Below are 15165 nucleotides of genomic sequence, written 5' to 3' on the forward strand. Positions count from 1 at the left end.
TCTTCAACACACAAATTGCAAGGGAGGGAAAAAAAAAAAAAAAGAGAGAGAGAGAGAGAGAGAGAGAGAGAGAGAGATGAAAGGAAACCTATAAATAAAAAGAGACTTAAAAGACATGACAACTAATTCCAATGTGTGGAACTTATCTGGATCCTTGGTGGTCGTTGTTGAAGTGTAAAAAAGAAAACAACTTAGGTCACTGGAGACCGTTAAGATTTTAACAATGGTTGGACCGGTAGTATGAAGGAATTATTCTGAATTTTTCAGATGTGAAATGATCTTGTGGTTATGTTTTAAAAAGAGAGGGAGTCTGGGGCACCTGGGTGACTCAGTCAGTTAAGCATCTGACTTCAGCTCAGGTCATGATCTCACGGTTCATGAGTCGGAGCCCCACGTCGGGCTCTGTGATGACAGCTCAGAGACTGGAGCCTGCTTCAGATTCTGTATCTCCCTCTCTCTCTGCCCCACCCCTCCTTGCGCTCTCTCAAAAATGAATAAACGTTAAAAAAAGTTTAAAAAAAAAAGAGAGAGAGAGGGAGTCCATATCACTTAAGAGAGCCATACCTAAACTCTTATTAAAATATGAGACACTGAGGACTTGTCTCAAAGAACAGGAGTGAAGGAAGTGGACAGGGTAAAATTGGCCACACACTGATGGTTGCTGGGGGGTATGTGATGGGTTTTAGGAGGGTTCAGTATAGTCTATTTTTTTTGTATTTTTAAAATCTGTAATAAAACACTTTTTAAAAATCTCAGATAAGCTTAAAAAAAAAAAAAAAAAAGAATCCCCTACTAAAATAAATAGCTACTAAGAAAAGAATAACGGGGCACCTGGGTGGTTCAGTCGGTTAAGCATCCAACTTGGGCTCAGGTCATGATCTCATGGTTCATGAGTTCAAGTGCCGCATCAGGCTCTGTGCTGATGGCTCAGAGCCTGGAGCCTGCTTTGGATTCTGTGTCTCTCTCTCTCTCTCTCTGCCCCTCCCTGCTCACACTGTCTCTCAAAAATAAATCAACATTAAAAAATAAATTAATTGGGGCGCCTGGGTGGCTCAATCGGTTAAGCGTCCGACTTTGGCTTAGGTCATGATCTCACGGTTTGTGAGTTTGAGCCCCGCCATCAGGCTCTGTGCTGACAGCTCAGAGCCTGGAGCCTGCTTCACATTCTGTGTCTCCCTCTCTCTCTCTGCCCCTTCCCTGCTCATGCTGTGTCTCTCTCTGTCTCAAAAATAAATAAACATTAAAAAAAATTTTTTTTAATTAATTAATTAAAAAATAAAAAGAATAATATACTTGAGACATTCCTAATCAGGCATTCTTCCCCAAAGTAGGTACAGACAGAATATTTAAGATGCAGTTATTATATTCCCAGTAGGAAGCACTGACGACATCTGAAAAACTATATTAATATCATTGTTTTAACTGAATGGTCCTTCTCCACCCTTACCTTCTGAGCTATAATGAAACATACCTGAGCGCCTGACCTCTCTGTATGTCTCCGAGCATGAACCTCTGAGCCTCCTGCGTGAGGCGATATCTACTGAGAAGAGCTCAGAGAGAAGGTGCGCTAGAGAGAGACGCTATGACAAGGTCTTTGGCATCACGGTACCCGGAGTAGATTTACAGAGTATTTAAAAAGCTCACAGATTTTTTTAATTTGAAAAGCACAAGTTTTTTTCTACATAAAAATTAAAAGCCACAGCACTACGTATGCTAAGACATCTCTAGATCTTAGGAAAAGAAGGGAAAAAGAAAGTAGCTTAGTAAGTTAATCATGGAGGTTTTTTTTTTTTTTTTTAAATGCTCAAGGGCATTTAGCACTGAACATTAAATACTTTAGCGTGAGATTGTCCTCTAATCTCCTAGAAGCAAAGAGCCAGAAATAGATACGAAAAAACCATGGAAAAGCAAAAAAAGGAGTCCAAGGGCTCTACATAAAGTATGATGGTTCATAATCTCCAAAACTGGTCCTTAAGAAACAGGAAGAATCACAGAGGAAACCAGCTATGCCACCAAATCATAGTCCGCAATGAGCCCTGTCATCCAATATGACAATACCCAGAAGTCTCTTTTCCACTTGTGCAGATACAAGTTTTCTTATCCTAACTTTTTTTTTAGTAGACTTGACTGTTTAGAGCACTTCTGGGTTCTTGGGAGTTGAGTGGAAAGCACAGAGTTCCCACATACCCCTCCCCCCAACACAAAGAGGCTCTCCTACCTGCTATCAACATCCTGCACCAGAGAGGTACAATCGTCACAGTCGCTGAACCCACAGTGACATATCACCACACCCAAAGCCCACAGTTTACATGCAGGTTCATTCTTGGTATTGTATATTCTATGGGTTTCCACAAATGGATAATGTATCCATTAGAACAGTATCACTGCCCTAAAAATCCTCAATGTGCTGCCTATTCATCCTTCCTTCTCCCAAATTCTTGGCAAACACTTCTGAACACTTTTTAAACATGACCAAAACAGACTGGAATGAACATTTTCAATCCTCAAGGAAAAAAAAAATCCCTATTAGAATTTACAGTATTAATGCCAGTCCCTTCGAGGTTATATTAACAGCTTCCCTCCCTTCAGATGACTGATGTTTCTAACCAATGCACATTTCCGAAATTGTTTTCTGGGCTTTTTATTTTTGCAATGTTGTCACAACTCATATTTTGGCAGTAATAGCCTTTTGTCCTCTGCTTGGACTGACATTAACATTTTAAAAGAGAACCCAATTTGTTTTCTGCATGCGTCAAAGGGCAAATATGAACCTTGGACAGTGGCTTTCATTTTCCATCTGTACATTCTAACAGTATAGCTTACAAACCTCTAAAGAAAACATCTGCTGACATCTGACCCAAGTCTCCGTCCTGCTGTTTTTAAATAACTGATTAAAAACTTCTCTCTAATCATTTAGAAAAGAGATTCTCTTAAAAAACGACAGAAATAAAAGAAAAGAACAAAATGAACTGCCTCCCGGAAAGTCTTCAGAGCTTTGTGGAGTTTCCAGCCAGTTTCAACAGGAAGAAATTAAGTAACTCACTGAAACTGCCACAATTAAGAGACAGAAAATAAAGATAAAACTTGAGCTGCATTTTATCTTCAGAAACTGAAGGAGGTCATAAGACTTTTCTTAAGAAAATTAAACAGATTCTGTAAGAACTTAAAAGGAAAACATTCTAGGAACTGGTAGCTCATGTTCTGTCAATTTCCTTGGAACAATCAGTTTCGACTGACGCTCCACTTCCAGGTCTGAAGCCCTCTTCCATCCAGCGCAGCACCTTTTAAATGGCAGGTGTGAATTTTCTGCCCCAGACCAAGAGAGGATACAAGGTGCACAATTACCTTTGATTTTTCTTCATTTTCTCTATAAAATTCCGCCATCTGTTCCTCCTGTTCTTCAATAACGTCTTTGAGGGTGTCTACCTGGTAGATCAAATTGTTCTTCTCATTGTCCAACTGTGCGTTGGAAACCATGGCCTTCTTGTATTTTTCTTCCACTTCAGACAAAGATTCCTGAACGAAAGGCACAGCCATTAGCCTGACATCTAAAATATGCTCATCGCTTATATGCAACATGACAGCAAATACAGGACCGGCACAAACACATGAAGGTGCATTTTCGCAAAATACAAGCAGTCGGGGGATCTCCATGTTTAGTAACATGCACGCGAAACAGAAGGACGGTGAGAAGCCAGTTGCGCCACCGTGAGAACGTCATATGCTCTCTGCTACCCGAGAAAACAAAATCAAGCACCAATGTAGCCTCTGAAAGATGAAAAGGTATGCAGACCACATCCATTTGTTAGGAGTCCTAAAACGAAGAATCACCAATGTTTTCGGAAACATTACTCTTGTTTTTAACAAGCTATTCGGTACCCAGAATGCAATGATACAACATAATACAGCCTCTCTTACACAAGTAAGCTTCATATTCATTTGAATTTTGCTGCTTCCTAGACATCTGCTTTCAGTTCTTTCCCGTTCTGCATAGGAATTTTCATGTAAACGTATAAACATTTTTTCTAGCAATTATTCAAATTCTGGTCATTCTTAAATAAGTAAGCAACACAAAAACGATGAAAAAAAGCAACAACAACAAAAAAAGAGCAACAAAAAACAACTGAAATTTTATATACTTCAAAGCTTTCTGCTTAAAACAGCTTCAAGTCTATCTTTTAGTAACTATATCTAGTTTGGTAGATTATTACTACATAGTGACAGTTTTTAAAGCTAAAAAGAAAAAACATCTCACATAGAAAAAATCATCACTTCTGGAATACATTTTAAAAGTACTAACATAAATGTTCAACAAACCAAGATTAAGGATATAAAACTGATAGTCCAGAATGCTTATATTTATGATCAACTGACTTTTGACAAGAGTACCCAGACAACTCAATGGAAGAAAGAATATTTTTTTCAGGGGCACCTGAGTGGCTCAGTTGGTTAAGCATCCGACTTTGGCTCATTTTATGATCTCATGGTTCATGGGCTCAAGCCCCACACCGAGCTCTGTGCAGACAGCTCGGAGCCCGGAGCCTGCTTCGGATTCTGTGTCTCCCTCTCTCTCTGCCCCTCCCCCACTCACACTCTGTCTCTTTCTCTTTCTCTTTCAAAAATAAGTAAATGTTAAAAAAAATAGGTTTTTTCAACAAATGGTGTTGGGACAACAGGATATCCACACTGCAAGAGACCAAAGTTGGACCCACACCAAACACACAAATTAACTCAAAGTGGATCAGAGACCTAAATGTCAGAGCTAAAATTATAAAATTCTTCAAAGAAAACATAGCCCTAAACCTTCATGACCTTGGAGTAGGCAATGGTTTCTTAGATACAATACCAAAAGCACTATCAATGAAAGAAAAGACCACCAGAATTAAAACCTTTTGTGCTACAAACAATACCATCAAGGGAAAAAAAAAAAAAAAAAAGGCATACAGTAGGAGAGGATATTTGTAAATCTTAGACTGAGTAAGAGACTTGTATCCAAAATACATAAAGAACTCTTACAATACTATCATAAAGAGACACATATTTTAAAAATGGGTATGGATTTGATTAGAGATTTCTCCAAACAGGATATACAAATGGCCAAGAAGCACATGAAAACAGGCTCAACATCATTAGCAATTAGGGAAATGCACACCAAAACCACAATGAGATACCACTTCAAACCTACAATGATGGCTATAATTAAAAAAACAGAAACAAGATTAAAGTGTTGGTGAGGATATGGAAAAACCAGAAACCTCATACATTGCTGGGGAGAGTGTAAAATAGTGCAGCTGTTTTGGAAAACAGTTTGACAATTCCTCAAAATGTTAAACACGGTGTTACCATCTGACCCTGCAATTCTATTCCTAGGTATCTATGTAGGAGAAATGAAAAGGAATATCCATACAAAAACTTGTACACAAATGCTCATAGCAGCGTTTTTCATAACAGCTAAAAACTGGAAACAACCCAAATGTCCATCAACAGACACGTACTGGAATATTAACCAATCATGACAGAGACACACAGATAGATGATTGGACAGATAGGTGTTACGACATGGATGAATCTTGAATACATTACACTAAATGAAAAGCCAACCACAAAAGACAACATATTATAAGATTCCATTTGTACGAAACGTCCAGAACAGGCAAATCCAGGGACAGAAAGTAGATTAGTGGTTACCGAGGGCTGGGTGTGGAAGTGGAAGAGGGAGGGTGAGGTATGACTGCTCATTAGGACAGGGTTTCTCTTCGGGGTAATGAAAGCATTCCAAAATTGGATTGTGGTGATGGTTGTGCAACACTGTGACTATGCTAAAAACCGCTTGAATTGTGCACACTTTAAATGGGTAAATCTTACAGTATTTGAATTATATCTCAATCAAGATACACACACACACACACACACACACACACACACACACACTAATAATGCTTCACAAACTAGGACTGCATTAACAGACATTTATACCAGGTCTGGGAACAGATAGAACCCAAATAAAAAATAAAAGCAAAGTCAATTGTACAATGATTTAAATATAGTAGGATCTTATATAATACAGAATTTAGAATGATTCTGATCCACCTTAAAGGCTGATAGCATTAAAAAAGTCTTTTTCACAGCTTAGTCTCATAGAAAATGGGACATAACTGCATGAAAAACCAGAACTAAGATAGTTACTCAACAGATGCAAAAATACAATATATAACACAATAAATGTGACATAACATTTACGGAATGTACTCTTCCTTTAAACAATAAACCACAGAAGACTGTTTTAAATTTAAGTATAAAGATAGTTTTAATTATTTAAATCTAGCTTATATGGTGATACCTATTAGGAAATAGTTTTACTTAAATGTATCTAAGGCAATGATTTTGCAAGAGTGGGTTCTAGATTAGCAGCAACAGCATTAGCTGGGAACTGGGTAAAAATGCAACATTTCAACCCCCTCCTAGACCCACTGAATGAGAAAATGTGGGAGTACGATCCAGCAATCTGTGTTTTAACAAAACCCAGGTGGTTCTGCATGGAGGACAGAATGAGGAAAAGCATCCCAAAGGCCGACCCACTTAATCACGAATACTTTCAAAAGTAGGGGTGCCTGGGTGGCCGGCTGAGTCGGTTAAGCGTCCCGACTCTTGATTTCAGCTCAGGTCATGATCTCACAGTTTGCGGGTTCAAGTCCCACATTGAGCTCTGCACTGACAGAGGGATTTTGGGATTTTCCTTCTCTCTCTCTTCCCCACTCATACTCTCTCTCAAAATGACTAAATAAAAACTTAAAAAAAATATATCATAAGCAATGACCCAGTATCCTTTTTCAATAGAATATGTATGGATATTATCACACTATTGTGTTTGATCACCAATCAGATCATTTTTTAATGATTTTTCTTCCACTTAACGAGTTGTTTCAAGGACAAATATAACCTGAAGTCAAGCTCAATTATATGCTGACCATGAATTAAGAAAATGGAGGTGGCAGGGGATGGGTGAAATAGACAAGGGGATTAAAAGTACATTTATCATGATGAGCACTGAGTAACGTACAGAATTGTTGTATAATTATGTTGTGCACCTTAGATATAGCACTTTATGTTCATTTTACTTCAATAAAATAAATAAACTATATCTCTTCTAAATGAAAATAATAATAATAATAATAAAATAAAGCAGGGCACATCATTGTATATCACTAAGTAAGTTTTCCTTTACTCTAGGTATGCTTAAAACTGTTGCATTGAACATGAATATATTTAATGTATATCTTAACAGTTTTTCTTAGCATGGTAACATATAATGTGAGGAACATAAAGTTTTGCTTTTTTTCTCTTAAAAAAGGGGATCTTGTACCTGTTCAGTCTCACATTTAATCTGTTCTTTTGTATCCTTCAAAGAAGGTAACAAATGGTAGATCTAAAATGTAAGAAAAAAATGTTTTAAATAAATAAAAAGCAAGAAAACCTCTGAATTGCTTGCTTTCCTGATACGTTACATTACATATGAGATTTCGATAGAAGTGTATTTATTTAACATATTTAATTTGCTCCAAAAGTCTTATCACTAAAATCTTCAAAGGTGATTCAACCCTGATGATCTGAGCCAGGAAGACCGGGCAGGTCAGCTTATACCCCGTACTTCTCCTGCTCGACTGACAACCGCACGCGCACACACACTGCCGGGTCAGCAGCCTCCAGGCTGCCCTCACGGACACTCTCCATAGGACCCGCTACCCTTTTCTGTCCTGACTCGTACGATCATGACCCGCGTGAAGGTACCGACTGGTAACTGGGCCGCTTTGCATCTCGCCAGGAAAGCTGATAGAGCCTTGCCCGTGAGGTCCCCGCTTTGTCCTTCGGGCATATCCTGAGTCATCTTTCTGAATGCCTTGTTTATGCACCTTGAGACCTGATATTTCTGTTTCAAACAGGGCCATGCACATGTTGAGAAACTTGTAGCTTCCTTGTATCAGAGTTGAACTTCATAATTAAACATGGGGAAGTGCATGATAACCAACCGCCATTTACAACCAAAATGTCTGTGTCACAAGGACACTTCTATTGAGAACTGGTAGCCATCCTTGCTCGGAAAAGATTAAGGCCCGTCTCAATTTACCTCCAGATTCTTCAAAGCACTGAACCTGTGTAATCTTCTTCGAGCCATAGTGAAAAACAAGAAGAAAAGGAAGAGGAGGAGAAGAAAAAACAAAATAAAAACACAGGCCTCCTACCTCAGGTTCCTTCCTCCGTAAGAAATGTTTATAATAATGCACTCTTAGATGCTTCTTCCTCCTGCCTTCAATACTAAATTTGTTGACAGAAATAGGCAATACTCTCTCATTTAGCAGGGAGGAATTTTAAGGTCTAATTCTCAATTGAAAACCATAATCTCAGAATACGTTTTAAGAGTTTACCCAATTCTATTTTGTATGGCTAAGACACAAGCGACATGTAAGTATTTCACAAAGTTTAAAAACTCTAAGGTATAATATCTCGTACTGAATATTGCAAAAACCATAGTAAACGTTGAGACATAAGCAGACTGAAAGTTCACCTTTCCTGTGCACTGCAGGTTAAGCACATGCTGGAAAGACAAACGCTGTTAGTAAAGCTTTGTGCTGGGGTTAACAGAACTTGTGAAACCACCATTACCCAACCGTTCTGCACACAGAGAGCATGCGTGGGCTGCACAATGGGCCCTGATACCTTTAGTTCTTTAAGCCCTTGCATGTATCTCCCTTCTACATCCTGTATCTGGTCCTTAAGGTCATAGATATCCTGCAGGACATAGGAATGAAGCATTGCATAAAACCATGCGCAAACATATCTTAAGTCTCAAAGGATTCAGATGAAAATGTGAATTACTTTCATGTATTCCGGACCAAAAGCAGAAAAATCAAAATACACAAACGTAACTGCCACTTAAAACCACCGAACGAGGCAAATAGGTCAGGGGATAATGGGGCTGGGGAAGGCCTGGAGTAATCAATCTAAAGTGTTACATATCTTCTTGGCATGAACTTGTGTTGAGACCGCATTAGCAAGAGGGGGATGGGGCCGTGTACGAGAAAAAGCTGTACCAATTATAATGTTTTGAACATATAAACTTGAAAAATTTATAAATCATTTCAATAATCTTTAACATAATGCTTCACCCGAACCAGTAAATTACTAAAGTACTAAATTAATTATAAGCAGCAAATTTTACTGGCTCATTCAGAAGTTTTTAAAACTGTAATAAACGGACATGAACAAAATGTCTTTCAATGACTTGGTTACTAATCACAATTAATTTGGAAGAAAGAAAGTAAAGGGAGGGAAGTTAAACGCCGACATTTTAAACCGTATGTCAGATGAGAGAGTCTATGCTGAGGATGCCATTTAAATGAATGATGAGAAAAGAGCACTTGTTCCAAATGTTACCCCAATCATTAAAAGTAAAGCAGGTCAAATTTTAAATGGAAAATACAGTTCCTCCTATACCTGACCTTGCTACCTACAATCTATCCTGGATGCTGGATTTAGGCGGAATACAACTGCCACAGGGCCCCACGTGCAATTCTGCAATACGGGCAGGACCAATCCTCAAAGGCCGGTCACACACACCTTCTATATTATACCCCCCCTGCCCTCTTCGTCTCCTCCTTGGTAGGTCTGTCTTGTACTCGCTGATTCATTCAACAGACACACAATCAAGAGGCTACCGCAAGCGAAGCGTGAGGATACAAAACTCTCATTTCCTTCAAGGAAGTCATTCCCTCAACGAAGCAATACGAGCTGAGTGGTGAGGCTGGAAGGCCTTGTCCTCCGGTCTTCCGTCCCACTGAAGACAAGAGTTGAGCCCATTCAACTCTGCAGCCCCAGCACCTATGCCCGGTACTTCGTAAGAGCCTGATAAATACGGACACCCTCAAAGTCACGCCGTGTCGGCCTGGGTCAGCTCTCCGTTGCCGCCGCCACTGCCGCCGCGGCACACGTCTCCACCCTCTAACCCCCAGCCCACTTTTACAGGCCTCCCATCCCGTAAGCCGGACTCTTGCTCCTACCTGCCTGCGGTCTGACTCAGTACCCCAGCACGCCCCCTCCCTCCCTCTCTGTGTCAGCAGGACGGGCCCGCCACATCTGGCCCCCCTCTATCTGCGCCCGGGCATCCCTCTCAGGCACTCTGCTCATCAGCCGCCCTCTCCTCGCCCTGCCTTCCTGTTCTCTCTCAACTGGCTCAAGCCAACGGATAAAAATAATCAAGCCTGCCTTTGAAAGAAAACAAAAACCTTCCCTTAACCTCTCCTCTCTGCTATTGACCAATCAACTCCAGTATCTCCCAGGATTCTCCTCGGAGTAAGTTCCTTGCATCCTCTCCCACTGCAGTTCCGCCTTGTTCACGCCATCCTCATCACTCAGCCACAGGGTTCCCTTCACCTCCAGAGCTTCCTCCGACCTGGGGACACTCTTTAAGGATGCAAATCAGATACTCTTGCTCCCCTATTTAATACCCCACAGTTGTCGGGGGGCGGCGGGGGGGGGGGGTGGGGGTGGGTGGGTGGCGAACCAAATGTCTTCTAGGCTACCACACATGATGCTTTGTGGTCTGGCCCACGGGTACTTCCCCCAGTTTTCCCTCTCACTCACCTCTCCTCCTCACTTCCCATCCTACCCTCGGGCAACTGTGCTAGACAGAGAACCTTCTGGTTCTCTGAAGTTCTCAGAAAGCCTTTTCCCTCCAACTTCTTTGCCTGATGCATTTGCATTCTTCCTTCACAGTGGGTCTCCTCTGAAAAGCTTTCTGTAATCTCTTCTCCTAGTCCAACAGAGCTGATGCTTCTCTGAATTCTCTTAACAGTCCTATTCTCGCTACTACATAGGATCATACACGTGACCTAGTTTTACTGGTTTCTATCAGCGGATCTTCCCTATGAAACAGTGAACTCCTGAAGTTCAAAGTGTGTTTCACTGCCTAAATTGCTGAAGCCAACGGCTCAATAAACGTTGAATGAATGAATGAATGAATGAATGAATGCAATTTTTATTACAACCCTTCCCCCCATTGCTCACAAATATCAGGTTCAGCAAACAGACCTTCAAATACATTTTGAAAGTCCCCACCTTTCAAATAAAAGGGTTAATAAGAACAGGAACTCAACCCAGGGACTCAACTCAGGTATTTCTGTTATCCCAAATATTCCTATGCTTATCTTACCATGAAAAACTGAGAGATAACTATACTCCAGCAGCCAAATAATACCATAATGGCTCAAAAGGCCGACAATTCCTAGAACCTGGTCCCTTGCATATCTATGTATTTTCCATCTAAAATATGGCCAACTATTTCTGAGAGAATTACTTTTACATACATTAACAAGTTTTTTTGGCATTTGTAAGTGAGCAGAGAGATACTGATCATTCCAATATCATCAAATGTTCAAGAAAGAGAACAGAAAAAAGAATGAACTCATCTCTTTCCTTTCAGATCTGAGTCACATTCCCGAACTGTCTTTTAACAGTATTTTTTCAAGAACTCATGCTCCTTTTCTTTCCACTAAGTCCCATTAAGTGTTAAATAGCTCCAGTATACTCTACTACAAAGAAGCCGAAAACCTGTTTGTAAAAAGCAAACCAAAGACTGCGGTTTACCCGCAATTCACTTAATGAGGTGTCTGGGTCTACTAAGCTGCTGGTGTCTCCGCTCCCTCGTCGGGATGAATTTCCACTTAGAGGGGTTGTTGCTGAGGCAGAGTTCCGAGACGAAGGCTAGAGAAAGAGAAAGAGGACACATCTAAGTCTTGTTTCTGTACAAAGACGTTTGCTGTGGAAGCTGAACGTGGGGTGGGGGCGGGGGACACCTAACACCTGTGGATGAGACGTGCGGACAACATAGGTTGGCTTTGGGAAAGGGGTATCCAGAGAAGGGCCTGGGGAATACGAAGCATAACTTGTTCCCTCCAACACATTACTGTAGTCTAGAATTCATAATGACAAAGGAAATGGCTTGCGTGCGAGTTTTTTTCTATCTTTGGTATATTGTAAACAATACTGAGCACACGAGATTAATTTCAAACAGTTCAGGATTTATAACTGGTATGCTAATTAGCAGTCCTCCTACTGAGTTCCTGAGGCTGCTTCTTTAGAATCTTTTCTTTTTCTAATACTCTGATAAAGTTGGAAGCAATATTGGCAGCTCGAGCAAACTGTGTATCACTATGAATTTAGACTGCTATTCCCACAGTTAGTTTGCATGTGAGATACGCTACTGGATGAACACACGATGCAGCAACCAAATAGAGTTAACCATTAGCCACATGCAGCTACTCAGCATCTGAAATATGGCTAGACGAAACTGACATTTAAGTGTAAAATACACACCAGATTTCAAAGGCTTAGTATGGAAAAAAGAAGGTAAATTATCTCATTAATAATTTTTCATGTTAATTACACTGAAATATCTTGGATATTTGGGTTAAATAAATTATTTAAATTAACTTTAACTGTTGCTTTTTACTGTTTTAATGAGGCTACTAGAAAAGTTAAACTTGGGGCGCCTGAGTGGCTCAGTCTGTTAAGTGTCCGACTTCGGCTCAGGACATGATCTCACGGTTCATGAGTTCAAGCCCTGCCTCGGGCTCCTGGCTGACAGCTCAGAGCCTGGAGCCTGCTTCGGATTCTGTGTTTCCCTCTCTCTCTCTGCCCCTGCCCCAATCACACTCTGTCTCTCCCTCTCTTAAAAAAAAACATAAAAAAAAATTTTTTTTAAAGAAAAGTTAAACTTACGTATGTGGGGTACATTTGTGGCTTGCATCGTACCCCTACTGGACAGAACAGCTGTATCTTTTTTAGGCACAGCATGAAATGAATCCTGATAATTTCCCTAAAATGACTTTCTGAAAGTACTTCCAGAAGATAGAGACTTTAACACAAAACAAGTCCTAGAAAGGAGTTATTTTACTTCCAAAGAAAAATGTGTTATTAAGGAAAAAAACCAAAGGCAAACAAAAACGAAACCCTCAGAGTTGGTCACTAGCATTCCACTTCATTTTCAGTGTTTAATGGCTTCTCCTCGGGATCCAATTCTAGGCAATGGAAATCAAAAGACCAGCCCAAAGCTTCAGAAGTGACATTCAAGGAAATAAAACGCAGGGTCTTTTCTCTTCCCAGAGCTTCACATGATTCAACCTCGGAGGAATTTGGGGGGTCAAGAACAGGAAATAGACGGAGAAAGGAAGAGTAGCTCCCCCAGTTCACATGTAGTATGATCATGAAATAGCAGTTGAAATTAAGTTCAACTGACCTGGAGAATTTAATTCTCTTAGGAATGTATATACTCACTCTTGTGTAATTTTCAGCATACTGTTTGTCAGATTTTTCATCCAACTAGAAAAGAACAGAGATAAAAATCAGGAAAGATGCTTATTAGCATGTCAGGTTTTTTTTAGAGGAAAAAAAGAAATGACCACAGTTGAGTTCTCCAAGTTCAACTGCTGTTTGCAACCTAAAAGTAAACATATTAAAACTGAAATAAAAGTTGAGACACATAAGACAAAATGTCAAGAATGTTAATTCTTATCCTAAGGATGGACATGCAGTGAGCAAGCTGTCCTTGTGCAGTTTAGAATTTTAGATTTTCTTTTCATGGTATTTGAAACACATTAAAGAAAATTATAAACTTAAGTTTTAGCATTGCAAATGTTAATACAAAAAAAAAAAAAAAACCACACAAACTTGTACACATCAAAAGCAAAACTCTGATAAAACCAAAAGCCAAAAAGCTTTATTCTCTAAACATTATTAGGACACAGGACACATAGATAAGACCAGTACACTTAGCCACAAAGAGTTTCGACTGGATTAAAGCATGTGAAATATACCATCAAAAAAGATTTCCCCTACAGCCTTAAGGGAGTCAGCTCTTTGGCTTTTTTGTTTTTTGGTTTTTTTTAAGCAGTACACACACATGTCAAAAAGAAAAGAAAAAATGAAATGGCACAAAAGGGTACGTGAAGTTAGCCTTTCTGCCTACCCTACCACGTCCTGACCTTCCAATTCTTGATCCAAGGATAACCAGCCACCAAGTCTTTAACAAATTCTAGAGCAATGCCTCAGATACATTCTATACCTTCTTTTTCTCCTTACCAACTTTCAGGAATTAAAGAAACTACTTCATTGTCTTCATGGCATTTATCAATCTCTGACCCCATGATATTTATTAATTTATTGTCTGATCTCTTTATCTTTAATGTAAGTAAGCCTATGTCTGTATGTTCGTTTCTGTATTCACAACATCAAAAACAGCACCTGACATGCAGAAGGACTAAAAGTTTACCGGGTGAATGAGGAAATGAATCATACCCCATCTGGACTTACAGACTGACTTCATTTACTTTAACAGCAGCACAGTGTCCTATTATCTAGACGTGATGACTGAGTTAGCCTATCTTCCGCAGATAGGCCTTAGTGATTAGCGTTTCATAGAGAGAGGCATCTTACAGGTCTCCTCCTAAACCCCGACCTTGCAGCTGAGGAGAGAGAAGTTCAGGGGCAGAAGATCTTCCTGAAAATTGAACAACTGCTAAACGTCAGGGCTGGATTCAGATCTCAGTTTTGTGAATTTTAAAACCCGTCTTCATATTATTTACTGTCCCAATTGCTTAACTAAATGAAAATCAACCCAGACTCCAACTCCTAGACCAACCCTCCCAGCTCAATCTAGAAAAAAAGATTTGAAAACTTTCCTCAGTTAATTATTAAAATACAAAATGCCATTATTTCTGGTTCTATTCAGTTCACTTCATTCTAATTTCCTCATATTTGAAAGGTTTTCTGTTCTTTTTCATTGCCCATTTATCACGTTCATTTTTTCTCTGCATTTATATAATAAACACTGTTTATAATAAAAGGTGTTTACTTTATTAAAAGTACTGTATCAATAATGCGTTTATATTAAACTTTCGACTTTGATCTCTTTTTGCCACTTTTTACAGTAACACTCTTTAAAAGGAATTGATTTTAGTTAACTGATTTTTTAAGTCACACATGAAACGTTTTGAAACAAACAAGCAATGACAGTGGTTTTTAATACTGGCGATTATTGCCACGAAAAGGAATCATCTTCCATCACATTTATGCTACTAAAACCACTGCCTCACATTTAAAGTGTTATTCTTC

General features: G+C 39.5%; 1 protein-coding gene across 10 annotated transcripts in view; it reads right to left on the reverse strand.

The window, feature by feature from the left end:
• Positions 1-15165, reverse strand: part of LRRFIP2 (LRR binding FLII interacting protein 2) — a 105080-nt gene that overhangs the window by 24218 nt on the left and 65697 nt on the right. For 5 of the 10 annotated variants that reach the window (XM_047875059.1, XM_047875052.1, XM_047875054.1 and 2 more), the window contains 4 exons: positions 13330-13374; positions 11641-11757; positions 8716-8787; positions 3346-3516 (listed from right to left, as the gene is read on the reverse strand). In XM_047875059.1, the coding sequence (XP_047731015.1) occupies positions 3346-3516; positions 8716-8787; positions 11641-11757; positions 13330-13374 (405 nt within the window). The remainder of the gene's footprint in view (positions 1-3345; positions 3517-8715; positions 8788-11640; positions 11758-13329; positions 13375-15165) is intronic. The other 5 variants (XM_047875051.1, XM_047875053.1, XM_047875055.1 and 2 more) reach the window with 1 other exon arrangement.

This window comes from Prionailurus viverrinus, chromosome C2 (genome assembly GCF_022837055.1).
Source record: "Prionailurus viverrinus isolate Anna chromosome C2, UM_Priviv_1.0, whole genome shotgun sequence".
Classification (NCBI taxonomy): domain Eukaryota; kingdom Metazoa; phylum Chordata; class Mammalia; order Carnivora; family Felidae; genus Prionailurus; species Prionailurus viverrinus.